The sequence below is a fragment of the Euleptes europaea genome, chromosome 1, assembly GCF_029931775.1.
Source record: "Euleptes europaea isolate rEulEur1 chromosome 1, rEulEur1.hap1, whole genome shotgun sequence".
Classification (NCBI taxonomy): Eukaryota; Metazoa; Chordata; class Lepidosauria; order Squamata; family Sphaerodactylidae; genus Euleptes; species Euleptes europaea.
In genome coordinates, this window is record NC_079312.1 from 97,739,240 (window position 1) to 97,764,823 (window position 25,584).

The 25,584-nt window shown below is 43.1% G+C and overlaps 1 protein-coding gene across 2 annotated transcripts in view; it reads left to right on the forward strand.

Moving 5' to 3' along the window:
• The window catches only part of ARHGAP26 (Rho GTPase activating protein 26), a 357,153-nt gene that overhangs the window by 314,694 nt on the left and 16,875 nt on the right, over nt 1-25,584 (forward strand). Inside the window, exon 21 of one of the 2 annotated variants that reach the window (XM_056851135.1) lies at nt 22,720-22,830. The exons of the other annotated variant lie outside the window; for it this stretch is intronic. Within the exon in view, the coding sequence (XP_056707113.1) occupies nt 22,720-22,830 (111 nt within the window). The remainder of the gene's footprint in view (nt 1-22,719; nt 22,831-25,584) is intronic. 2 annotated transcript variants of the gene reach the window in all.

Genomic DNA, 25,584 nt, shown 5'->3' on the forward strand with positions numbered 1-25,584 from the left:
CACTTGCTGCTTTCATTTCCCACTTGGGTGCAGAGAAATAGCTAGTCAGACAAAACCACCAAGAAAGATGCCCCTCCTGTTTTCCTGTTATGTGATGATAGAAAAGAAGCACAGGGTTTTCCACAACAGTGGTGACAAAATACATGTGGAGATCATCCTAGAGTCTAGATTGTTTGGCTCAGTCCCAAGACATCGTCCTGTGTTCAAACTTCTGCCTCAGGTCCTCTGCAACCTAAGAGGCAAATGAGGCTTAACTGGGTTCTCAGTAGTTCCCACAATCTGGTTCTGTGCAACTATTGTCTTAATAGAGGAGTCTTTGTTATCTTCAAGTGGATTCTTAGCCCAGAAACAACTGGTGTTTCAGATAAATCCCCTTATTAAATGTTTTCTAAAGGTAGAGCGGTTATCCTTTCCTTCAAGTTTCAGGTGTTCTTCTTGAAGACTAAACGGGCTACTGGAGCCTACTATTGGCCTAATGTGGTTAGAGTGTCAGATTAGGATTTTGTAGGGTTGCCAGCTCCAGATTGAGAAATACCCGGAGATTTTGGGATACGGCCTGAGGAGGGAAGGGTTTGGGGAGGGAAGGGACTTCAGTGGGCTACAGTGACATAGAGTCCACTTTCCAAAGTGGCCATTTTCTCCAGGTAAACTGATCTCTTCAACCTGGAGATCAGTTGTAATCCCAGAGGATGTTCATCCACCACCTGGAGGTCCTAAGATCTGAGAGACCCATGTTGTAATGTTCAGTAGTCCATTTCATGTTTTACATGAGATCCAGGATACTAGAATTTGGAGGAGTTCCAGTTCAGGTTTTCCATATGTCTTGAATAGGGTTGCCAACCTCCAGGCTATTACAACTGATCTCCAGCTGATGGAGATCAGTTCACCTGGAGAAATTGGCTGCTTTGGCAATTGGACTCTATGGCATTGAAGTCCCTTCCCTCCCCAAACCCTTCCCTCCTCAGGCTCTGCCGCAAAAATCTCCAGGTATTTCCCAACCCTAGTCTTGAGATAAGATGGCTAGAGGAACTGGTATGAAGGACTTGGGTAGGCCTTGTTTGCCTGTATTCATTTTCTCCTGGATGAAGATAAGTTGATTTAAAATACCATCAGTATCTTCCTGCATGATTGCAGCATCTTACATAGGTCTAAATCCCCACTCTGCCATGCAAGTTTACTCGGTGACCTGGGTCCAGTCACAGTCTCTCAGCCTAATTTACCTCTCGGCTATTGTGAGGATAAAATGGAGGAGAGGAACATAAGAAAAGCCAGGCCGGATCAAGTCAGGCTGGATTAAGGCCCATCAAGTCCAGCAGTCCGTTCACACAGTGGTCAACCAGGAGAATGATGTAAGCTACTTTGGGTCCCATTGGGGAGAAAGGCAGGTTGTAAATGAAGTAAATAAATAAAAAATAATCCCAGTTGAGTTGATAATCTCTTTTCTGAGAATGGAGTTTATACTAAAAGGTACTAAATCAGCCCATAGAGTGCTTGAATTAAATGTTTTCCTGCCCAAGTAATAATGCATGTTCCGCTGTGTGAAGTTGACCTTCATCTAGACTTTACTTTGTTCTTAAAATACCGTGGTGTTCTCTCAAAATACTGTGGTGTTCTCTCACCGCAAGAATTAATGCTAATTTCTATCTTAGTCCCTTTTATTACCTGAAAAGGAAATGGCCCGGTGTGGATGTGAAGAAAACTTGAAGATGCAATGTTTGTCTCCCTTATGACCATTCCTCTCTGACATAAAAAAAGAGTTCAAATATTTCAGTTCAGAAATATATGCAGCCCCCTTAGAGGGGAAAAAAGGACTCATCATTTGAGCAGAAGCCTCATCAGTATTCTGGAGAAGATTGCCATTGAAGGACCTTGACTGTCCAAATAATTTTATAGAGAGAATAGTTCTAGTCATCAGCAATAACACGTCTAGGCCAAAATCTTCAAAGGGGTGGTATTTATTCTTGCACGGTGGAGAGCTGTGACCATTTTGAAACATTTGCCAATGGACTATTACTGTTTAAACCAAAAGGAAAAAGAGTAGAATTTGTTTTGAAGTCCTGTTAGGAATAATTATTTAACTGCAAACGGGTCTTGTTGACTGTTACGAAATGTACTTTTCAGCATCAGTTTAGTGACAGGAAGACAGGGGGAGACATGGAAAGATGAGGTAGAGGATAGAAAAATGGTTTTCCAGTTTCATTACTGCATAAAGCTGTACTTTCTGCGTAACTACTGGATCACTATTTCCTAAACAAACAGTTTACCAGGTTTGTTTGCACATCATTAAAATTAAAATGTTTTAGTTCAGCATGCTTGCAAATTAAGCACCAGGTTTTCTAGTAATGGAAAGATTTGCACAACAGATACAAGTATAAAGATGGTATTTAGCCTAAAAAAAAAAATTCTTAGTGCACATGAGGTAAGCAGAGATAAGGGCTTTTGATCTCATGTTTTAACATGTGCTTGGAAATATTACCTAATTGTATGCTCTTTGGGAATATACCATAGGCCTGGTTTTATTGTGTTACTTTGCTATTGACTTGTACAAGTAGAGGTCAGTTATATTAACATTCATGGTCTGTTTGCTCAGGCATTATAGCCTGTAGTGTGCATGATTCTGTTCTCAAGCTGTAGGATATTTTTGGCTGCTGACTCATAGAATTCCCTCTTCCCAGTGCTTGCCATTCAAAAGATGTTAATATCCCAGCCCAACAATTCTAATTTTGGCATCCTTTTTTGTATCCTGCTTCTGGCATTTTTGTGCCAAAAGTAATCTTTTTCTTTCTGGTTTCCTATTGTGCTTCACAAAGGACGTGTCTCCTGCAAAAGTGGATAATGCAAGGGAGAATAGAATCCAGTTACCTTTTTTGAACATGAAATAAAAAGTGCACAATATCATCCAGATATAAGCAATTTTGACACAAGTCCTTCTGGTATCTTTGTTGCTTTTGTAGGTGGAAGAAATTTTCGTCCAGGTAATTCCTTTCTTTCTCCCAGAATACAAGTTGATCTTAACTAACTCTTAACAGATCTACTTACTTCAACATAATAGTATAAGACTTGGACAGCATTAACATAGCATTGCAGTGGAAAGGTTGAAAAGGGAGAATACTGTGAGATGCATTAACAATTATACAAACTTGACATTCATGCAGAAGTTTGAATACTTGATTAACTACACTGTAGATCTAAACACATGGTAATACGATAGTCCATAATGTCCTACCAAGTGATAAAGAGAGTGTTACCATACATTTTACCTGATTGGGAATCTAAGGGACACGGGAGATTGTAGACATAGTTGCCATCTGTGTGCAGAGAATCTATAAGGGTAATCTGCATACAATCAAGGATCTTGGTAAAATGCAGGAGAAAATAGTTTTTATGTCGAATGTGTCTGTCCTTTAATCCCATTTAGAGAATGTAACTATATGTGTCATATAACACTCATTTATGTTAAAAGGAATGCAGTGGTCCCACAATAAGAACCTGCTGGTTACTAGGGTTGCCAGGTCCCTCTTCGCCACCGGCAGGAGGTTTTAGGGTGGAGCCTGAGGAGGCCGGGGTTTGGGGAGGGGAAGGATTTCAATACCATAGAGTCCAATGGCTAAAGCAGCCATTTTCTCCAGGTGAACTGATTTCTATCGGCTGGAGATCAGTTGTAATAGCAGGAGATCTCCAGCTAGTACCTGGAGGTTGGTAACCCTACTGGTTACTGAAATGTCTCCCTGTGTACTTCAATAAGAATGCTTTCTCTAGAAAGAACCAAGGTTCCAGTTCAAGTCTCTATGTATGTTCCCCTGGCAAATGTTAACTTGTTTAGTTACTGCAGTGTTAGAAGCAGCTTTTTGTATATAATGAAGATGTGTGTGTGTGTGAAGTGCCGTCAAGTCGCAGCCGGCTTATGGCGACCCCTTTTGGGGTTTTTACGGCAAGAGACTAGCAGAGGTGGTTTGCCAGTGCCTTCCTCTGCACAGCAACGCTGGTATTCCTTGGTGGTCTCCCATCCAAATACTAACCAGGGCTGACCCTGCTTAGCTTCTGAGATCTGACGAGATCAGGCTAGCCTGGGCCATCCAGGTCAGGGGATATAATGAAGATACTGTCTACAATTTGCAGTGAGTGGAAACAATAATATTGACCTACTTTATAGGGCAGTCATAAGAATTACTGAGAAGAAAATGTATGTTGAAGCATTTCTGAAAGGCGTTATACTTTGTATAATTAATGGCATGCACATTATCATTACTGTAGTTCTTGACCTGTTTTACTCATAGTTAGACCCTGACAGAGAAAGAACTGCTTTTAGTTCCGCCAGTGTGCTTATTAAAATGGGAGTATTTACTTGCCGTCATTTCAGCAATCTCTTGAGAATTCCTTAGGTCCAAACAGTAATGTAAAACTGTTCAAAAGACTGTCAGCCCTCATGGCCTTAGCATGACTGAGTTATATACACTGTACTCAGGAGTGAGTTCCTGCTGTTCTTGGATATCCTGTGAGGCAATTGTATATATTAAACACCGGCCTGAACTAACAGGTTCTGTGGGACATTAGAGAGCCAGCAAAACACGTTGCTTTATCATGTGCCCCAGCTGTCAAGAGGTAATCTGCCTGTCTGTCTGCAAAGGTTCCTCTTCCAGCCTGCTGCTGCCCTTGTGGAGCTCTTCCCCTTGTTCTATATATGTAGGGAGGGGGCAGTGAAAACCAAATGTCAGTTTTCCCAGTGAGGATCCATGCGTATTAATTCTTTTCTGAATCTCTGTCTTCAGGTGCACGTGTGTGGTGAACAGGCAAGCACACAAGGCAAAGACGCTCAGCTTTCCAATCGACTATTAGTTAATAAGATAAAAGCAGGAATGTCACTGTGGACTTGTTCAAGAAAGGAAATGCGTACTTGAGTGGAAGTGGCACGTTATTTCCATTAGAGGGCAGATATACGCCTATATTAATGTTAAAGAAATATGTGTGCATGCTTTCTTTTCCTAGTTCATAGCTACCTTACGGGGAAGCCATTGAGAGGTCCATTTTGACATGCTAGGATAAAAGTTATGCACTATTCATATTTAGGCACATTATGTGAAGCCTTTCATTTATTTACAAGTGGGGGGACAGCCAAAGACTGGTCAGGGGGTTTCTCATTTTCCCTTCTCCTACTATTTCCTCCCCCCCAAAAGCCGTCAAAGACTCTTCCCTTTTCCTGCTCCCTTCTCTCCTTCCCACCCACTAGCCAACCTACTTTTATCTCCCTCTCCCGGCTTCAGCTTTCCTGTCTTCCCTCCCCTTGGAAGCCTCTGCCTTGAAGAACTATGGCCCAGTTGCACTGTGGAGAACCTGCAAGGGCTTGCAGGGGGCACCTCATTTTTTCACCTGTAGACCATTTCCCACACAATATCCTCTTTCCGTCTTCCTGGCAAACCCCCCCCCCCCATCCTCACTTTTCTCTGCTTCTGTCTCTTCTTCCTACGAATCCACCAACCAACCACTTTTAGCTTGATTTATTATATTTTTTATATCATTGGCACAAGTTCACGCAGTCAGCTCTCACAGCAGAGTGGTGATTTGAACCTGGGGCTCCCAGATCCTAGTCTGAAACTCTAGCCACTACACTACACTGGCTTTTGTAGGTTGGCTACTGTTGAGCTGTAAAGAGCAGCTGGGCTTGGATGTTCATGCAAGTCATGGTAGCAAGTGCCCTGGAGATAGCTGCCAGGTCTGGTCATGAATCCTCCCTCAAAGGCCAAAATAACCCTAAAAAGGGCCCTGCCACCTCCCTCTGCTTTTGTTGACAGAAACCAAGGCTTGAAGGCTGGCGATTCTGTGTGTTTGCCTAACATAAGCCAATAAGGGTATTTGTTTCTTAAAGCTGTAGGCACTACTTCTATTATTGGGGGGTTAACCACCACAATGTTTTGGTGGTTTGTTTTTTATTTCAGATTTTTGTGCAAACTTGGAGTGTTTTTCAGATTGGTAGAAAGCTCTATCTTGTCTGTTCATGGCTCCAGTCTCTGGATTTAAGTATCCACAGATTTGGCCATATTTAGAATTAGATATATTGATTCTGACTTTAAAATGAAAATATGCTCAGTACAGACAAGGGATTTTATTGGTTCTTGTAGGTTATCCGGGCTGTGTAACCGTGGTCTTACACAGCCCGGATAACCAATGAACTCTGACCGTAAAAGCCTTCGACAAGGGATTTTATTTTTTAAGAAAACAGAAAAACCAGAGCTAGTCAACTATTTTTTAATTATAGCTGTTTTTAGCAAAATAGTTGAGACAGGATTTTATGAAAGATTTCTACAGCACATTCCCCTGACCTTTGCACATCATTTCCATGGCAATTCTAATGCACACACATAAAAATATTTACAAACATACAAGCTTTATACTTCTGAATTATCTGTTGCTGTGGAGGCACACAATGAGGAAGGGCTATCAGGATCTGCTTATGTGCTTCCTGGAAGCACCTGGCTTAGATGCTCTTGGAAACTGGTTGCTAGAATAGATGGGCGTTCACCAAATGAAGCCTGTCCTTCTGAATTCAAGAGAAACCTCGCTCCACAATTTCTTTTTTGCATGTTCAGGATCTGAAACTTCACTGACAATAACTGAAGCTTAGCCCGTGTCTACTTCAGCATCCTTGTCACATACAATTTCATTTGATTGTCGTCACTCGCTGTCCCGGACATAATCTTTGTGCCGTTTCTGTACACGTATGCTGCTTCCTCCTGGAATTAGATGTTAGGAAAGGGTTGCTCATTTCTGTGTGTGGTTTTTAAAAAAAATTAATAAATGCTGCAGTTTAAGAACTGCACCTGTGTACTCATACTCCACCTCAGAAAATGTGCTGAATCTATATATGATAAAATTAACGAAGTAGTCAGGTGAACGGAGACACAGATGCATCCATACAAATTCATTATGGGGGATGAAAGCAAGAGGAAAGATTCCACTCACGGAAGCAAGAGAATAACCTAGAAGAGACAATGTGATGCTTTAGTCCAACCAAGCTGCAGCAAACCTTCGTACCTCATGAGTATATGACACTGCAGTAACATTGCTTTCTCTCCTGAATATCAGCAGACCGATGATGTGTAAAAAAGTCTCTAAGAGTTAAATTAGGCACGCATTCCTCAGAGGACCTGTTTACACACTGTACTTCTTAAGGGCTAGTTGGTTCATTTCCCAATACAGTTGTGGTTTGTACACCAATTTTTTTTTCCCGACAAAGGTTCAGAGATTGTGCTAATCCACTTACTGTTACTATTGGGTGTCTGTCTAGTGCATTTTATCCTGCCAAGGTGTTCAGGGCAGCGTAAATGGTTCTGGATTCCCCATTTTGTTCTCTCAAGAACTCTGTGAGGCACATTATCATTGGAAACCAGACTGGCTTCATAGGGGGCTTTCTTGCCCTGAGGAGGAGGGCATCTTGCAACATTGGCCGCGAGTGGACCCATGTTGCAAGATGCCGTCCTTACCTCAGTGCAGAAGGATCCTTCATGGTAAGTAATCCAAGGTCCGATTTAATGATCTGAGGTTGAAGAGGGTTAAATATAGGGAGTGGTAGGAGGGACGTATTAATAGGAACGAATATATAAGGATAGCTAAGATCTGTTCGGAAAGAGTCCAAAGGGCTGAGGCCCAAAGTGAGCTTTGGTTGGTGAGGGAGGTAAATAACACTAGGACAGTTTTTAAAATTATATTAGAAGTAAGAAGAAAAATAAGGAAATGTTAGGTCCTTTTAGGGAAAGTGATGGATGAGTTTAAATGTGTGATGAAATAGCCAAGATTTTACATTCTTATCTGGGGTTTTTTCCTGCAGAGGAACTAGTATACAACGGGGAGGACAGGGTGGGGGATAATCAAGTATAGGGATTTTAAGTTAGAATAAATAGAGATATGGTCTGGAAACAACTGGTTGCTTTAAATCCATACAAATCTTCAGGACCTGCTGAATTACATCCTAGAATGTTGAAGCAGTTGTTGGATGTCATCTCAGAACCTCTCTCTTCAGAGGATGGGGGAGGTACCAGGGGATTGGGAAAAGGCTAATATTGTGCCTATTTTTAAGAAAGGGAAAAAATGAAATTATCAGCTGGTTGGTTTGACATCAATTCCAGGAAATATTTTAGAACAGCTTATTAAGGGATCTGTTTGTGAACATTTGGAGAAACACAGGTGATTGTTAAATGTCAGCATGGCTTTCTTAGCAATAAGTCATGTCAGACCAAACTGACCTCTTTTTTTTCAATGGAATTACTAGTTTGGTGGATCACAGGAATGCGGTGGATGTCGTTTATTTGGATTTCAGTAAAGCTTTTGACATGGTGTTCTATGATGTGCTTGTTGAGAAGCTGGTGAGATATGGACCAGACCTCATTACAGTTAGGTGGATTGCGGCCTGGTTGGTAGATCGTACCCAAAGAGTGATGGTTCGTGGTTCCCCATCAATCTGAAGGGAGGTGACAAGTGGAGTGCCTGAGGGTTTTGTTTTGGGCCCAGTGCTGTTTTGACATCTTTATAAATTACTTACATAAGGGATTTCAGAACATGCTCATCAGGTTTGTGGATGATACTAAACTGGATGGGGTAGTTAATACCTTGGAGAACTGAAATAGCATGCAGCTGGATAGGATGGAGGAATAGGCCCAGGCAAATGAAATGAAGTTTAATAGGGACAAGTGTAAAGTATTGCGCTTGGGTAGTAAAAATCAGTTATATAAATATCAGATGAGTGAAACCTGACTGGGTTGGACTATATGACTCTGGAGGTACCTTACAACTCTGGGATTAAATAAAAGAATGCTACAAAAGACTGACTGGCCCAGTGTCACCTAGCAAGATTCTTGGCAAAATAGAGATTTGGATATGGGTCTCCCAGATGTTAGTCCAAAACTCTAACCACAACACTATGCCACACTACCTCTCTTTGTATGTTCGGTATCTTTGAGTATTTCAGGATCTTATCCATTCAGTAAACACATAATTGATTAACCTCTTACAGGTATATGTGTACAGGCAATGTCTTTTTGTGTTCATGACTCACGCAATGTGGTGCTGGTGTTTATGGCCCATGCTGGTCTACCCCACCAGTCTGCAAGCAGATGAAGTCTCTAGACACTCATCTCATCTTTCACCCTTCTCCAGAATGATAACACCTGGGTCAGCCAGATATAATGGTACTGTCAATCACTATTCCCTTCCATTTTTTTAAAAAATATATTTTTTATTGCATTGGAAGTCATTTTACATCTCCATACCTTTATAATTACAATTTACACTTTCCTTCTTCCAATACAAGTTTCCCCCTTTCCCTCCCCCCACGGACCAATCCATAATATCATATTTTCATATTTTCAGCCATGAGCATAGCCTTTTTAGTTTTACTAAAGTCTCTTCGTTGGCTTCTCCTCTTTTCACCCAATTAATATATGGGTTCCACTTAGTCTTCATTTCCATTTCTTCTGTTTCTCCCATTGTCTGTTGTTTTAAGTATCCCAATACATCTGTTTGCACGTATTCGAACACATAATTATTCCACCTGTCCATAGTCCACTTTGTTTTATCTTTCCATCCAAAAGCTATAGCTGCGTGAGCCGCTAATATCATCGCTTTAAACATCTCTTGTTCACTCTTTTCTACCTTCTCACAACCCATTATTCCCATAAACATCAGGTCTACAGTTACTTGAAGTGTAATCTTAAACAATTCTCTAATTTTACTAAGTATTTTGTTCCAAAATTCTACTACCCTTGGGCACTCCCACCACAAATGTGAGAACCACCCCTCTTTCGCATTACAATGCCAACAATTCAGTCTCATTCCCTTGATCATATGTGCTATTTGGGCCGGTGTTCGGTACCACTTCAGCATTATTTTCCTTTCCAACTCTTTATATCTATCCATCTTCAACATTTTAATACCCTTCATCATTTTATTCACCATTTGTGTTGATATTGTGGTTTCTTTTTCCCATTTTGCCTGTATTATTCTAATCATAAATTCTTTATCTCTTATCATCATTCTGTATATTTTCCCTGCTAATCCTTTTCTAATATATGCTTCACTCTTTATTAACTCTTCCAATTCATTGTCCTCTCTTTTCATACATTCTCCCCATCTTCCTTGTTTTACTGCTTCATATAGTCCCCTCAGTCCCAGCCAATGTCTTTGGCCCACTTCATCTAATACTCTCTGAAAAGGTTTCAAATTTCCTTGGTGATCTAATATGTCCTTCACTCTATAATAACCCTTATTTTTCATTTTTAACCCTAAGTTACCATCTATAACACTTTCTTTCACACAGACTATTGGGGTCCATCTTGATTGTTTGTTCATCCACTTCATTTTCCATTTCTTCCAAACACTCAATACTGCCCGTCTCTGGCCCTTGGTTAATCGTAAAGCTTTATTTAAATTTTCTGTAAATATCACATATTTCCCCATATCTTGATTTAATTAATTCTCTACTCTTATCCATTTCATATTTTCAGCTCCCTCAATCTCCATCAATGCTTTTAAATGAAATGCTTCATAATACTGTTGTAATTGTGGGAGACCCCATCCCAATTCCTCCTGAGGCACATAAATAATTTTCTTCATTACTCTTGCCTTCTTTCCTCCATATACCCATTTCCTAATAGCTTCATCCCACGCACCCACTTGCTGTGAATCTAGTTCCACAGGAAGAGTCTGAAACAAGTACATCATTTTTGATATTATAAACATTTTGGCTGCCCTAATTTTATTTAGTATACTCAAGTTTTTATTCTTCCATTCCTCCATCTTCTTACTCATCTTTTTCCATATCTCCTTATAATTAATATTTACCATTCTTTCTAAATTCTTTGGTAACTGTACTCCCAAGTATTTAATTTTTTTAACGCCTGTTTTCATTCCTGTATATTTCCTGACTTCCTCTTTTTCCTTTTTCGTTCCATTGAACCACATAATTTCCGATTTTTTTATGTTTACTCCCAGCCCTGAAATATTCTTGAAATCTCGCAAAATAATCATTAGCTCTTTAAGACCTGGCAATGGTTGTTCCATTATCAATAATATATCATCTGCGAACAGATTAATTTTCACCTCCTCTTTTCCTATCTTATATTCCTGTATTCTTACACTGTTACGAATTCTATCAGCCAATGGTTCCATTGCCAATGCAAACAGCATAGGTGACAATGGACACCCTTGTTTGACCCCTCTTTGTATAGGGATCTCTTCCGAGTGCCCCTCGTTTACCCTAATTATTGCTTTCCCTCCTCTATAGATTTCTTCTATTGCTCTCAAAAAAGGACCTCTGAATCCCATCTTTCCCATTACCTGTATTAAATAATCATGGTTTAATGTGTCAAATGCTTTATAAATATCCAATTTTACTATTGCAAAGTTCCTCCTGTCCTTATGAGTCAGTATATTAATTACATTTCTAATAGGATGCCCTATATACCTTCCTTTGACAAATCCATATTGGTCTTCTTTAATCAAATTTGGCAAAATCTTTTCCAAGCGGTTCGCTAATACTTTTGCAAATATTTTGTAGTCCTGATTCATTAAACTAATTGGCCGATAAGAGCCTAACTCTAATGGGTCTTTTGAGTCTTTTAATATAGTGACTATCTCTGCGCTTTTCCAAGATTCAGGGGTATTTCCCCCTTTCCATATATTATTACATAAATTGCATAGCTCAGGAGCAATTAATTCTTTCATTTCTTTATAAAATATTCCCTTCCATTTGATTTTCAGAAGGTCTTCCAGGTTAATCCCAAACTCCACAACTGGGTGTACATTTCTGATGCCTTGATTGGTGTGTGTGTTAAGTGCCGTCAAGTTGCTTCTGACTCATGGCAACCCTGTGAATCTATGTCCTCCAAAACGTCCTATCCTTAACAGCCTTGCTCAGATCTTGCAAATTGAGGGCCATGGCTTCCTTTATAGAGTCAATCCATCTCTTGTTGGGTCTTCCTCTTTTCCTGCCACCTTCAACTTTTCCAAGCATGATTGTCTTTTCCAGTGACTCTTCTCATAATATGACCAAAGTACAACCACCTCATTTTAGTCATTTTAGCTTCTAGGGTCAGTTCAGGCTTGATTTGATCTAGAACCCACTGATTTGTTTTTTGGCAGTCCACGGTATCTGTAACACTCCCCTCCAACACCACATTTCAAAGGAATCTGCTTTCTTCCAATCAGCTTGATTGGTAGGCATACAATACTGGGCTCCAGATTTTCTCCCTCGTATTAATGGTTTAATTGGACTGCTAACTGTCCAACACCATGTTTTACAACCTAAGATCAGCCTTCACAGCTATTTGTGGTAAAACGGTGCAGAACAATACTCTTATAAACAGGTTACCCAACATACATGTATTTGTGGTGTGTCAGGTTGAGGAGCTTCCTCAGTATATGCTGCACAGTCCTCTATGTTTGGGACTCAGGCATGCCTTTCTTGCAACCGTATTAGCAAATCGGTCTTTGTGTACAGTTGTGGAGAAGATAACATTCCTTCTAGCAGACGCAGACCTGCATGTTACATGCATAGTAGCTTTATATGCTTTGGCTGCCAAGAAAATTTGCGTAAAGGTTGTGTGAAAGGAACAACTTGTTTAGGAACAACTTGTTTTTAGAGTGGAATATTTTAACATTTATACTCATACTTGTTTGGGCTGGATGAAGCTTGCTTGATAGCTGGCAACCTATGTTGCTGATTGTTTGTATTTGTTGTCTTCTGTAATTCATGTTTTACTTAGACTAATCTTGTAACAGCCTTTGGTCATGGACAAAAAAAAACTATATACCACCCCATCAATCTGTATGGCATGTTGAGGTGACCATTCCACCAGCAGACACCTTTTAATCTGTACAAACAGGAACTGTGCTTGCGTGAAATTTGTTCTGTTACATCGCACAAGCCCCTGCTTTTCAAGGTGGGAGGCTAGGACATTTCTTTACCCTTGTTCAGGAGGTTTGTGCCACTGCTGTAAAAGCTTGGCACAAGCTGAAAGAAGACACACATACACTAAGCATTCTGGCTAATGCAGAAGACTTAAGAGAGGGGCAGGGCTTTGTTTTGTTGTGCAGGAAAAAAATGCTTATTTGTGCCTGCTCTGATGTAGAATAACACCATTCTTCTTCCCGAAGTACTCTGAATAGGCAGAGAGAGCTGGTTTGGTTCAATGCACATCTTTTGCAGAAGAACCAGAAGTAACTCCCCACTTCTGCCTTTTATAGAGAACGAAGACAGATCTCTTCCCTACTTGCATCTTCTGTAATTGACAGAGAACTTGAGGGAGGGGGGAGTTTCAAAGCCGTGGGGGGGACCAGAGCAGGACAGGCTGTTGTCATTGGTGACCTGGCAAGGAGATTTGGGGAGCCTGGCCCATGCTTAGCCGTTCAGTGCCAAATGGGGAGCATGAGCCAAGCTTCCCTATAGGTGTGCCTTAAACCCCCTGTTAATTATGACCGCTAGTCACACACATCACAAAACAAAAGCCCTTTTGGGCAGGAGTCAATACTTTCTGTGTTGGCGGGGGGAGGGAATGTTAGCCTTTTCTTTTTCTCAGGCCTTGTATAAACACACACTGTGTTACATCTGTGTATCAACACATTAGCCAGAGGACCAAAAGTAAGAAAGGAATGAACACTTCTTCGTTTTAATTAGGCCTGGGTCAAAGCTGTCCTTTCCTGCCCTCTCAGTAACGCAGGCCTCCCCTTCAGTGATACTTTGAGATAGGGCCGGAAAGGGGAGAGAGTTTGCGGCACAGCTTCTCAATCACAGTTCCCTCACAGGCATGTTCAGGCTCCTCTCCTTGGCGTTTGGTATTCAGGTAGTAGCACTGTGGGGTTGCTGTAGGGTGGGTATCTCCGTAGTCCTGATAGGCTGCTGCTGCTGCATGGCTGTGTTTTTAAATAGATCTTCTGTTTCCGTGGGAACAAGCAAGGCATCGTATAGGCAGTCGGATTTAGCTCTTATGATGCTGCCGCGGCAGGCAAACAAAGCCAGTTCTGAGTGCAGGTTCCTGAACGGACATGGTTCTCCCTCTGAATTATATTCAATTGCCTTCAGTGACATCATCATATAGCCAAATCCGATTGGCTGTGTGACTGCTTTCTTGTTTTTAATGAGAAAAAGAAAATGGCACTGTAGCAGCAGCTGATTGGAGCTCTGAAGACTCTCCAAACCAGCATAAAATAGGTATTGTGTGGGGGTGGGGAGAGTGAGGTTCAAGTGCAGCTAAGATGTTCAGCTATGAGCATTGTTTTAACTATTTTTAGCTGCCTTTTATTAACATCTGCGCTGATCAGATATTAAAACCTGTCACAGATAATCTCAGACATAAAGCAGAAATCTGACCTCCATTAAAAAGTGTCCTGATCTGGTCAAGAATGTTCTCTCAGTGCCAAATTATGATGACGATTCTTTAATGTGGATACTTTCCCACCAGAAAATTGGACTGAAGCCTCTTGCTCCTTGAACACAAGCTACGGAGTAGTTTTTGGCCTCCCATGTACAGCACATGAGTCCGATGTAAGATACGGAAGAACAGCACCACCGTGGTTTCTACTTACTGTGAACGGCAAAATAAGGACTTAAACTACTCAGAATGTGTAGTTTAAACAAACTAATACAATTCCTACTTGTGAAGAATTGTGTTGGGTTGAAAGCTATGGCTAAAAGTCTCTCTCATGTTGACATTGTTGGAAATTTGGTATCTGTTGAGTGAACGTGATCTCTGTTGATTTATTTTGATTTCTGTTGATTTAATTCCAAGTGTGATCAAATTATGAAAACGTTCTTTCAATACTGCTGTCCTTAGAAGACCACTTGGAGCTGTGGCTCATTTGCTGATACTGCCATGTATTGGATTGGTTGTGATGATACACATCTTGTGATTCTGAGCATCCGCAACATCATTGTAATGATCAGAATTACCTGGATTGCTACAGCCAGTAGGATTAAGTAACATTGTGGGCATATGAGTCTGAGAACCGTGATGACAAAGCAAAGAAAAATGCTGCTGAGAAAAACAGCATTGAAACAAAGCAAATGTGTATGAAAAAGTGCTCAAAAGTTTGACCTTTTCAGCTCTCATGAGAAACCAACATGAAATGAGGTAAGTTGCACCAGATCAGCCATACTTGAAACCCTTGTAGTGGATGCTTCAGGCAGTGAACCCTTCACATACATCAGCCTTGAAAGGTAGATTGACTCTGACTTCATGGCTTGTCATCACCAGAAACACCTGGTGGCAATATATGGTAAGAGATTATTTTCGTCGAGCTCTGTAACATACCAACAGCTTGCCATATGGAGGCAGTTTGTGTTTATGTATGTATTTATTGAAAACATTCCTTCCCTGCCCTTCAGCCAAATGTGTCCTCAAGGGTGGTTTACAAGAAGATAACAATATAATAGCGTTAAAACTTTTTTAAAACTTGCATCATTTTAAAATCTTCTTTAAAGCAGATTCAACAAACAGCAGTAAGATTTTTTTTAAAAGCAATTATATAAAAAAAAACCAAAGACCTTAGCAGCGCTATCCTAAACCGAGTTACATCCTTATGAGTCCACTGGAGTGACTGGGCTTAGAAAAGTGTAACTCTGCTTAGGGTGGCAGTGCAAGTAAATAGGCTGGTCATATAAATTTGTTTTATGCAGCCAATCTGTTTGTTTGATACAAACAATCCAGCAGTAAAGGCCTCAAAAGGTGGAAGGAATCCGCGAAATTATAAAATCAACAGAAGGCCAGGGAGGACCAAAAACTCAATAGATTCCGGTCCAAACTAGACATCAGTCGTTTTGGCACTTGAAAGGCGCTGGGGGGACAATAAGAGCACACCATCTTTTCATGCTACAAGCCCAATCAGGATCAGGACCTCACAGCATTTTTTTTAATGGCCACATTAGGCTTTAAAATGGCAGCAGTGTCTACGGGTCAGACTTGGGGACACCATCGCATCTGGTTTGGCCCTCAGTGCCAGGTAAACACCTGAGGAGAAGCGTATTCCATAGTAGTATGCTGCAACCAAGAAAGCCCTGCTTCTTGTGACATCCTACCTCACCTGTTAGGAAAGAGTGACACAAAGCAGGATTTCTGAAGACTATTGGGCAGGCACATAGAGGATCAAGCAGACATTTCAGTATTCTGGTCTGAATCGGTTTAAGACTCTAAAGGTAATAACCAGTGCTTTGAATTGGCCCCAAACGCAAACAGACAGCCAGTACAGCAACCAGAGAGATATAGTGGCTAGAGTGTCAGTCTAGGATCTGGGAGACCCAGTTTCGAATCCCCACTCTGCCATGGAAGCTTACTGGGTGATCTGGGGCCAGTCACACACTGGTTGCCATCAAGGAAGAAGAGACCCTTATTGTGAATGAATTCTAACACTGTTAATATTTTCTTTGGATATAACACTAGGGATGCTGGAATACTCACTGGTTGGGTTTGCATCATGTTCACCGGTCACCAGCTTGTAATCCCCCCCCCCCAACACTGTGTTTTGAGAAAGTGGAAAAACCACATAATTAGAGATCAGAGGCCTCAGCCTTCCCCAGACAAAGCTATGAGGGTGGGGTGAATCGGACACCCACACTCTAGGACTGGATAAAAGTCAGAGCTAGATGATTTTGAATTAATCTTCAAGGAATTCATTGGATTACACTGAAACAAAACTGCCATCCTATCACAGCTCATATCTTGGTCTGTCGGCAGCACCATAATAATCATGGGGTTACCCAAAGCACATTGGACGATTATGTATCACATCCAGGTCCACACATTGCACAATGGATCCGGTGCTTTGCGTTTTCTAGGGGTAGGTTTCCGAGCCATCCCCGCCCCCAAATGCTGTGTTTGGAGAAGGTTGAAATCTAGCAGAATTATAGATCTGAACCCTCTGGTCTTTGACTTTGCTGTTGTTATCAGCCTTGCTTAGTTACAGTGATTGGGGGAGGGGTGGATCAGAATCCCACTGCTAGAGTGGGTTTCTGATCATCCACCATTACCCCATGACACTAATGGCCGTTAGCCAGTTTGAACTGGCAGCATCTTTGCTGCATGCACGTAATGTAATTTTTTTAGTGAAAACCCAATGCAAAACAGTTCAGCAGCTGTATGTGGCTGTAGGGTATGAACTGAACAGATCAGGTGATCAACTGGTGTCTGCTCAACTCCTTTGAATATGGTAAGTAGGGCTGTCGATTCGGTTCAGCCCGAACCGAAAAACAGCCAAATTTCCCCTGATTCGGTGGTTTTTAGTTTGGGACGAACCGAACTCAAATATGGCGGGAAAACAGGGGAGCAGAATTCAGCGAGTTCGGGAGCTCACGAATAAATTCGGCAAATTCGGGGCGCAGCAGCATAACTGTCAGTAAGCAGCATTCTCCCCCAGCCAGTCGGTGGCCAAGCTGGGTCTTCTTCTGGCCAGTCAGGATTGAGTACTGGAGGAATCAGCTGCTGCGTGGCCCGGCCGGGGAGAGAAAGACAGAGAAATCCTCATGGGGGGGTGCGTGTGCACATTCGCTCCTTTCCGTGGCTGCAGGGGGCACATTTTTGGGGGTAGAGACCCCAAACATTCAGCGGAGCTTCAGACGAGCCTTCTTAAGAGACCCCCCAAGTTTTGTAAACATTGGGTCAGGGGGTCCCGAGATATGGGCTCCACCCCTTTTCCCTCCCCCCCATTTCCATTTCCGTGGCTGCAGGGGCACTTTTTGGGGGTGCAGCCCCCAAACTTTCAGCATAGCTTCAGACGAGCCTTCTTAAGAGACCCCCCAAGTTTTGTAAAGATGGGTTCAGTGGGGCCAGAAATATGGGCTCCCCCCTTTTCTCTTTCTGTGGCTGCAGGGGCGCTTTTTTGGGGGTGCAGCCCCCAAACTTTCAGCATAGCTTCAGACAAGCCTTCTTAAGAGACCCCTCAATTTTTGTAAACATTGGGTCAGGGGGTCCCGAGATATGGGCTCCCCCCTTTTCCCTCCCCCCTTTTCCATTTCCGTGGCTGCAGGGGGCGCTTTTTTGGAGTTGCAGCCCCCAAACGTTCAGCAAAGCTTCAGACGAGCCTTCTTAAGAGACCCCCCAAGTTTTGTAAAGATGGGTTCAGTGGGGGCAGAAATATGGGCTCCCCCCTTTTCTCTTTCCGTGGCTGCAGGGGGCGCATTTTTGGGGGTGCAGCCCCCAAACATTCAGCATAGGTTCAGACGAGCCTTCTTAAGAGACCCCCCACGTTTTTTAAACATTGGGTCAGGGGGTCCCGAGATATGGGCTTTCCCCTTTTCCCTATTGGGATGAATGGATCACCTGATCCTGTATGCATCTCCAGAGCGGCAAATCCAAGGCAAAACCTCCTGTGCTTAAATAGTATCGTATTGGATTACCCAGTCCTCCCAGCCCCTCCTGATGGAACAGAAGACAGCCACAGTAAGACCCCTTTGGGGGCTTTAATCTATAATTTTTCTCCTGTGTGTGTGTGTGGGGGGGGGGGAAGCAGAGTCTGTGTGTGTGTGGGGAGGGAGCAGTTTCTGTGGGTGGGGGGGAAGCCAAAGGGGGCTTTCACCCGTTCTGCCTGGGGTGTGTGTGCCCCCTCGAGTCTCTCTCTCCCTGGTTTGAGGGGGCTTCAGTTGTGTGTCCTCAGGTTTTCCCTCATTCATAAGATCGGTTAGGTCTGTTTTGATGCTTGCTCAAAACTGGTTTTCAAATGGTGACTTAAAGAATGCATTTGCCTGGTCCTGAGTCCCATGCAAAAGGGGAAATTCCACCCCCTCCTGCTCATTATGCATAGCTAGCTGCCTCTGTCCCTTTCCATGGTTTGCAAACTCCCAGGTGTCAGGTGTTGCTTTGCATGGTTGCAAATGTGTTGCAGTTGTGTTGCTTTGCAAACTTCTTCGCACCTGCCCCGCCCTTGCTCCCCGCTGCTCAGCTGTTTGTCGGGGCTGGGAGCTTTGTGCATGGGCGGCAAGCTCTGCTCAGAGATGCACATTAAGGGTGGGGGGACCCCTTTCAGGGCCCATATCTCAGCCCCCCCCGACCCAATCTTTACAAAACTTGGGGGGGGGGTCTTGCAAGAAAGGTCCTTTGAAGCTCCGCTGAAGGTTTGGGACCTCTACCCCAAAAAATTCCCACCCCCCGGAGCCGGGGAAAGGCACGGTTGTGTTTTTAATGGCTTTATTCGGCCAAATTTTTTTCCCGAACTTTGAATTCCCACCGAATTGCAAGGACCCGAAGCGGGGGAGTTCGGACTTCGGCATATCCCAAATCCAGATGGGCCAAATCCGGCTGAATCCGAACTATAACCAAAAAAAATTATTTCAACAGCCCTAATGATAAGTTCGACTGTCGAATGTGTTTGTGATGAAATTCGCAGCATCAATTATGTAACACTTCATGCAAGTAGAATCTGACTTGCAAAATATATGCCACAAAAATCAATTAATATTTCAGATATGAGGTTAATTTATGGTTAATATAAAGTTGCCCTTCTTACTTTACAACAGAATCTTCTCTCTCCCTCCCCCACCCTTATTAATTTGGTCATTTTTAACTTCGCATGAAGAAATAAAGTATTCAGTGCAAACATGTACTGGGTATATTTTGTACATACAGAAAGTGAAACACTATCTACTCATTGATTATGCAAAAAGAAAAATTAAAGTGGGGAAGAAAGATCTTGATAATATCCTTTAACCAAAATATGTTTCTAAGCAACTGTTGGTTTTCCTGAGATAAGAATTTGGTGAGTTAAACATTAGTCAGAATTGAATAGACAAGCCTTCTGTGCATATTTATATGCTGCTTACACAGCAAAATATTTGAATGTGGGCCAGACCTAGAGCTTTGATAAGAAACAAGGCTGAAGTTTCTGTCCTCTATTCATGTGGAATGTAATTTTGCAAATTTCAATTAGTCATTTGTTTTGAAATTCAGTTTAATTCCCCCTGCTCTGTATTATGCTACCTGTCTTTCTGTAGGAGTAGGTGGCAAACCCGTAGCATCGTTTAAAGTGTTAAACAATGTTCTTGAAGACTACCCTCCTCTAATTAAAAAAGAGGCTCCATCTGACCTAGTGAGAGTGTTGAGTAGTTCTTTGAGTACTTGCGCAGTTCTGTGGGTAGTTCTCTGACAGCGCATTCCTGAGATGCGCTGGCAGCCAAAACCAAAGGCCTTTGGAGGCCGACGAAGGCCTGCGCCGGCGCAAGGGCCCACAGCACCGGCATCCGGGCAGTGCACGCCAATATTTGTAGCCCCACCGCCGGTGTGCAGGGCCGGACGCCAGTTGCTGGCTGATGCCGTGGCAGCACCAAGCCTGAATGCTGACGGAGCCTGCCGCCAGTGTCCGGATGCCATCAAAGGCCGTGGCAGCATCCCGGGAGGTGTTCCCGGGGCTTCCTGGCGGGCGTTCCCTGGGCATCACGGCACAGGCTGGGGGGTGGGGCCGCCGTTAGGTGGCCTCATTAGCCGTTACGGCTTGGGAACGCCCCCTTTTTTCCTGGCCGAGATACGCCACCTTTTAGGAGGCCTAAACCGCCTTAGGAGGCAGCGCTGCTGCGTGGCCTCCTAAGCCCGGCGCAGGCATTCCAGTCAGGAGTGCACTGTGAGTGCTACAGCCTTAGCTGTAGAGCAAACCTGTAACACTTTCAGGGTCAAACTGAGTTTGACTAATGTTCCCTCTTGCAGGCACCCCAGTGGGGCAAACAGTGCCTCTCATAGCTGTTTCAGGTTAGGAAAATAGAACAGGGACTGAAGCCCCGTTTCCCCCTGCACCATGGTCCCAATCCAGACTGGGCCCCAGTGGTGCTTGAGAACTTCGTTCCAAGTAACAGCTGACTGACTAAAGAGAACAATGGTCAGGTCAGGGACACCTTGACCTACACTCATTAAAAATACAATGTCTAGTTTGTCACTCAGAATTTGATGTACCTATTTTCTAAGGAAAATCCTATTAGTTTCCTTACTCTGTAAAGCCATAATTGCTCTTCCAGCACTTGCAATAAACTGATCCCACCTTAAAAATATTTATATCCATAGAATTCCACATGGTATATTGAGATCTTCTTTAGAACTGAAGCAGCAAACATTTTAAAATAGTCAGTGAAACATTTGTTTGTAAAGTGGGGGGGTCATCAAACTCATGGTGGATGGATTTCCCTAGCCTAGCTTTAATAGTCTTCTGTAGGTTGGTGGCTTCCCCTATACCAGTTCTCCTGCCTTCCTATTTTCTTTGATAATTTCTATAATCCATTCAGAATATACACATATGCGGCTCCTTTTTCCTTGTAAGTAAGCCATGTACGTAAACAGTTATACGCATTAAAATCAACAAAGGCATTTAAATTTAAGCTGCTTATTCACTACAAAAAGGGTTACTGCATACGATCATTCACATGCATGACTTTTACCAGCATGGAAAAATCAACACAAATGGCACAAACAGAAAGCTGCGACAAAAATATGCTGTGCAAATGCAGTAGTACAGAAATTCAGCTGAAAGAGCGGAGGAAAACCGAACCGTTGATGCTGCTCCACAGTAATGACCTGGCGATTCTGGATTCTGAGATCGGGGATAAAATTTGAAGGGAAGGGAGGGAGTTTCAGAAGCATCCCTGCATAAAACATAATGTGCATTAATTATAAAGAGACCGCCCCCCCCCCAACATATAGCAGCTTGAAAGTAAAAGCACCACACTAGATGGGTCTGTATTAGAATGCCAAGAGGCTTCTACTTGACCATTGATACATTTGACACACAGAAATTGTACGTTTGGACAGTAGATAGTATCCTGCTGTAGGATGCAAGAACCTTCCTCCAGCTTAAAAGGGTTTTCCATTTCAGGAAGAGCTACTTAGGCTGGAGGAAGAGTTCAGACTTTGCTTAGTGGAGTGGTAGGTTACAGTTAATCAATGAGTTGTATATCTGCCCTAGCCGAAATAATCTTCAGTGGAAAGCTTATTGTGTTCCTCAGCAAAAATATGTTAAAAATCTTATGTTTAAAACGGTTTTTTAATTCCTTTTGAGAAGCCTGTTGTATTACCAAGATTGGGAAATATAAAAAGTGCACTTTGTTCATTGAATCTGTTTTTCATTTCAATCATTGCCCAAGTTTTGATAAGTCTGATTTACTGTGCAGCTTTCTTGGCTTACTAGCATTCCATGCAGCGTGGTAGAGACAACTCTAGCTGTCCTCCCTTGCCATCCTTTCCATAATAAATTCCTCTGAGCTTCCAGCATGCAAGGCTCATTTACTCCTAAATATAAACAGGAAATTGTTTTCATGTGCTGTGGATTGTGACCCACAGAATAGCAGTCTCCTAGCGCAACAAACAAATAAAGGAAGAGATGTAATTTTGGTTGTTGGTAAATGTTGGGAAAATGTGGTCCAACAACCGTTGGAAATCAGTAGGGGACTTCAGAAGCAAAGAAAGGAGATCCCTGGGGAGGGGTACGCCAGCAGCTTTGTGCAATGTGATGCTGTTGCTGAAGGCTATAAAGATGCCAGCTTTTGCCAGCCAAGAAATCACAGAGCAGGGGTTAAGAGAAAGCCTGGCTTGTTCCTTGGTTTTCCTGGAGCCATTTCCCAAAGTCCCCAACGCTACCATTTTGGAGTTTCCTCTTGTGCCATCAGCGTCCCCCCCAGGGCACATGTTGCTGTTGGATCCTGCCTTGAGTTATGTGTGTCTGTGTTGTGGTTTCCTGTGTCTTGATGAGTTATCTGGTTCTGTCTTGCAGCCCTCAGAATCCAAGTCCAACGTCACCCCTTTCACCGTCCTGGCCTATGTTCTCCGCACCATCCAGCCCTATGCCCACCTCCTCTACGTCCAGCGACTCATCCCCCATCAGGTCTGTTGCAGGTTTGAGGGTTTTGTTTTGCTTGCCTCAGTTGCTGCTGCTGCTACTATTATATTTTAAGTTGATACACTTCTGTTTTTCCCTGCCTGGCTCCAGCTTCTTCACTGCAGTCAAGCTTTGCTGTTTTACTTTTTAGCCTTCACAGCCCTTCAGCTGCTATCAAACAGCAGGAGAGGAATCTTTTAACCATTACATGATCCCCAACTGAGGAATGGCTCGAGTTACCTAAGCACAGCCTGACTTAGCTATCAAGTGTTCCCATCAGCCCAGCTGCAGTACAAGGTCTTTTTGAAGAATTTGCTTCAGCTGTGGTTAACTTGATGAGTTGGGTTAGTTTTGTTAAATTGCTGGACTTGCTGCAGACTCACTAAACTCACCAGTCCAAAAGGTAAGCTTCCATCGCTGTTCCCAAAGTGTGAAGTGCAGGAGGTAATGCTTGTTCATTTCTTTTAAGTCTTCCTTGTTACTACAGTCGGTGAAAATAACAGCAAAATCTAAAACACATGCCACGTATGGCATATGGGACTGAGAAGAGGTTCAGACTGCCAAACTGAATGCTTCCAAAGCCCAAATGTCAGTCCCGTTAAGCCAAGTCGATGGAATAAGCTGCACAAAACATTATTCGCTACTTTCACATGCTTGTCCATCACATTTGCAGTGTTTGCACCCTGAGCCAGCATTAATGCTCATATGGAATGGTTTCTCCTTTTAGCTGGCTTATAAGCCATGCCTTTATTTCAATAGCAACAGGCTATGTAATACTAGAAAAGTAATTCCCCTCACTTTGTTGCTAAAATTCTACTGGCTGCTGCTGTCACGGACAATGCTTGAGTTGTGCAGAACTCATGGGGAAACCATGCTGGGAAAATGCACAGTTGTATAAAATAACAAAGTGGAAGAAGCCCAAATGGCAAATAGATTTCCTTGGACCCTTTTCACTGGGTGGGGAGGGAGGGTCAAGTAACCTAAAGTGGTAGCAGAAAAGACATGAGGAAGTGCTAATGATGGCCATGTCCAGTAGGTTGCTAATGAAGATGTCTGCCTCCACACGTTTGTGCATTTGATTCTATTGGGAAAAATTTCTCTCTTTCAAAGTAATGCAGCTGTACAAACCAAAGTTTTTGAGTTCCCTTATTCACTCTGATAATCAGCCTCAACCAAGCTCTGACATTTGCTAAATTAATAGACGCTTTTCAAATGTAATACCAGACTGTGGTTTTTCATTCATGTGCCCTCTCCCTTCCTGCTTTGCAGCAAAGTATACCATTAAATCCAAGGTGGGGAAACTATGGTTTAGCAACTGTAGCTACCTGCAGACAGATTAGGAAACTGTATTGTAAACCATAGTTTGTCCAGTTTTGATATAACAGCAAATTATTCTTTGTCACATATCAGCAAGAAAGGAAACTGAAAGACTGAGGCCCATGTAGGCCTAATATACGTGTCCTTAATAATTTGTGGTGCTGTGAACAAGTCACATTTGGCCTGAAACCTATTTTCAGGTTTCTGCTCTTCTGAAAATGTGTATAATGCATTTCATCACTGGATAACCACAATCTGCTTTTTAGATCTGGGGCAGAGCTTCCAGGTAGACTTGGGCCTGAAACTGTTCTCACAAACGTAATGACTGTGTAATGACATCTACACTGAGGCATGAAACAGGACTCCTACTGTGGTAACAGTGGTCAGTGAGGTGGAAGTGGGCAGAAATGGCTTTTGCATGTCTCTGTCCCTGTACCACTTATACCCTGCACGCCACCCTCATCAGTTTAGGGTTGCCAACCTTCAGGTGGTAGCTGGAGATCACCTGGGATTTCAATTGGCCTCCAGGGGTCAGAGATCAGTTCCGATGGAGAAAATGGCTGCTTTGGAAGGTAGACTCTGTGGCATTTTACCCTGCTGAAGTCCCTCCCCAAACCCCACCCACCTCAGACTCCGCCCCCAAAATCTCAAGGAATTTCCCAGCCCAGAGCTGGCAACCCCACACATCATCCCCACCCTGCACTTTGCAATGTTCTGTATTAGCAAAGAAGCATCAAGGTGATGATTATCACGCTCCCCTACCAGAAACTCCTCCTTCCCTCTTGCTGAGACATGGTTAAAGGGGCAACATAGCTCATCTATGATTTCCCCTCCCCCCCAAAAAAAACCCCGCCCTAAATGGAACTGAACTCCACCTTTCTGGAGCCTGATTCCAACCCCCATCCTGGACTTGCCCCACTCAAAGCTTCCTGACAGAGGCGCTGCCTGCAGCTGTCCTGGCATTTCCCCTTTAAATCAGAGCAAGGCAGGTTTTTCCTTTGCTCCAGTCTAAAGGGGAAATCCCCGGGAGCCCTGTGTCACATGGAGACACCCTAAAAATGCGGGGCATCCCCACAGGGTACCCACATGTATGTAACAACAAAAAGGCAACATGCAGCCTTGCTGTGAAACTCAGCACCCTTGGATCATGTGCTCTTTCATCAAGATGGGTGTTACGCACAGGGACAGACTGGGAAGTTGAAATATGCCCAGTAGCAAGTCAGGATTAGCGGCCTCTGAAGTGCTACAAAGCAGGACTCAGGCTCAGGCCTGGCCAGTGGCACCAGTGGTGAGTGTCATCTTACCCATTGCCTCCTTCTGCACCACTGTCAGTTGGCGAGAGTGCAGGAAGAGGCAGTGGTGAGCCAGCACCCGTCGTGGCCCCTTGCAGCTCTGGCAGAATTAGGGCCATTAAGCTTTCCTTGCTCCTGGTTAACAGTGGCC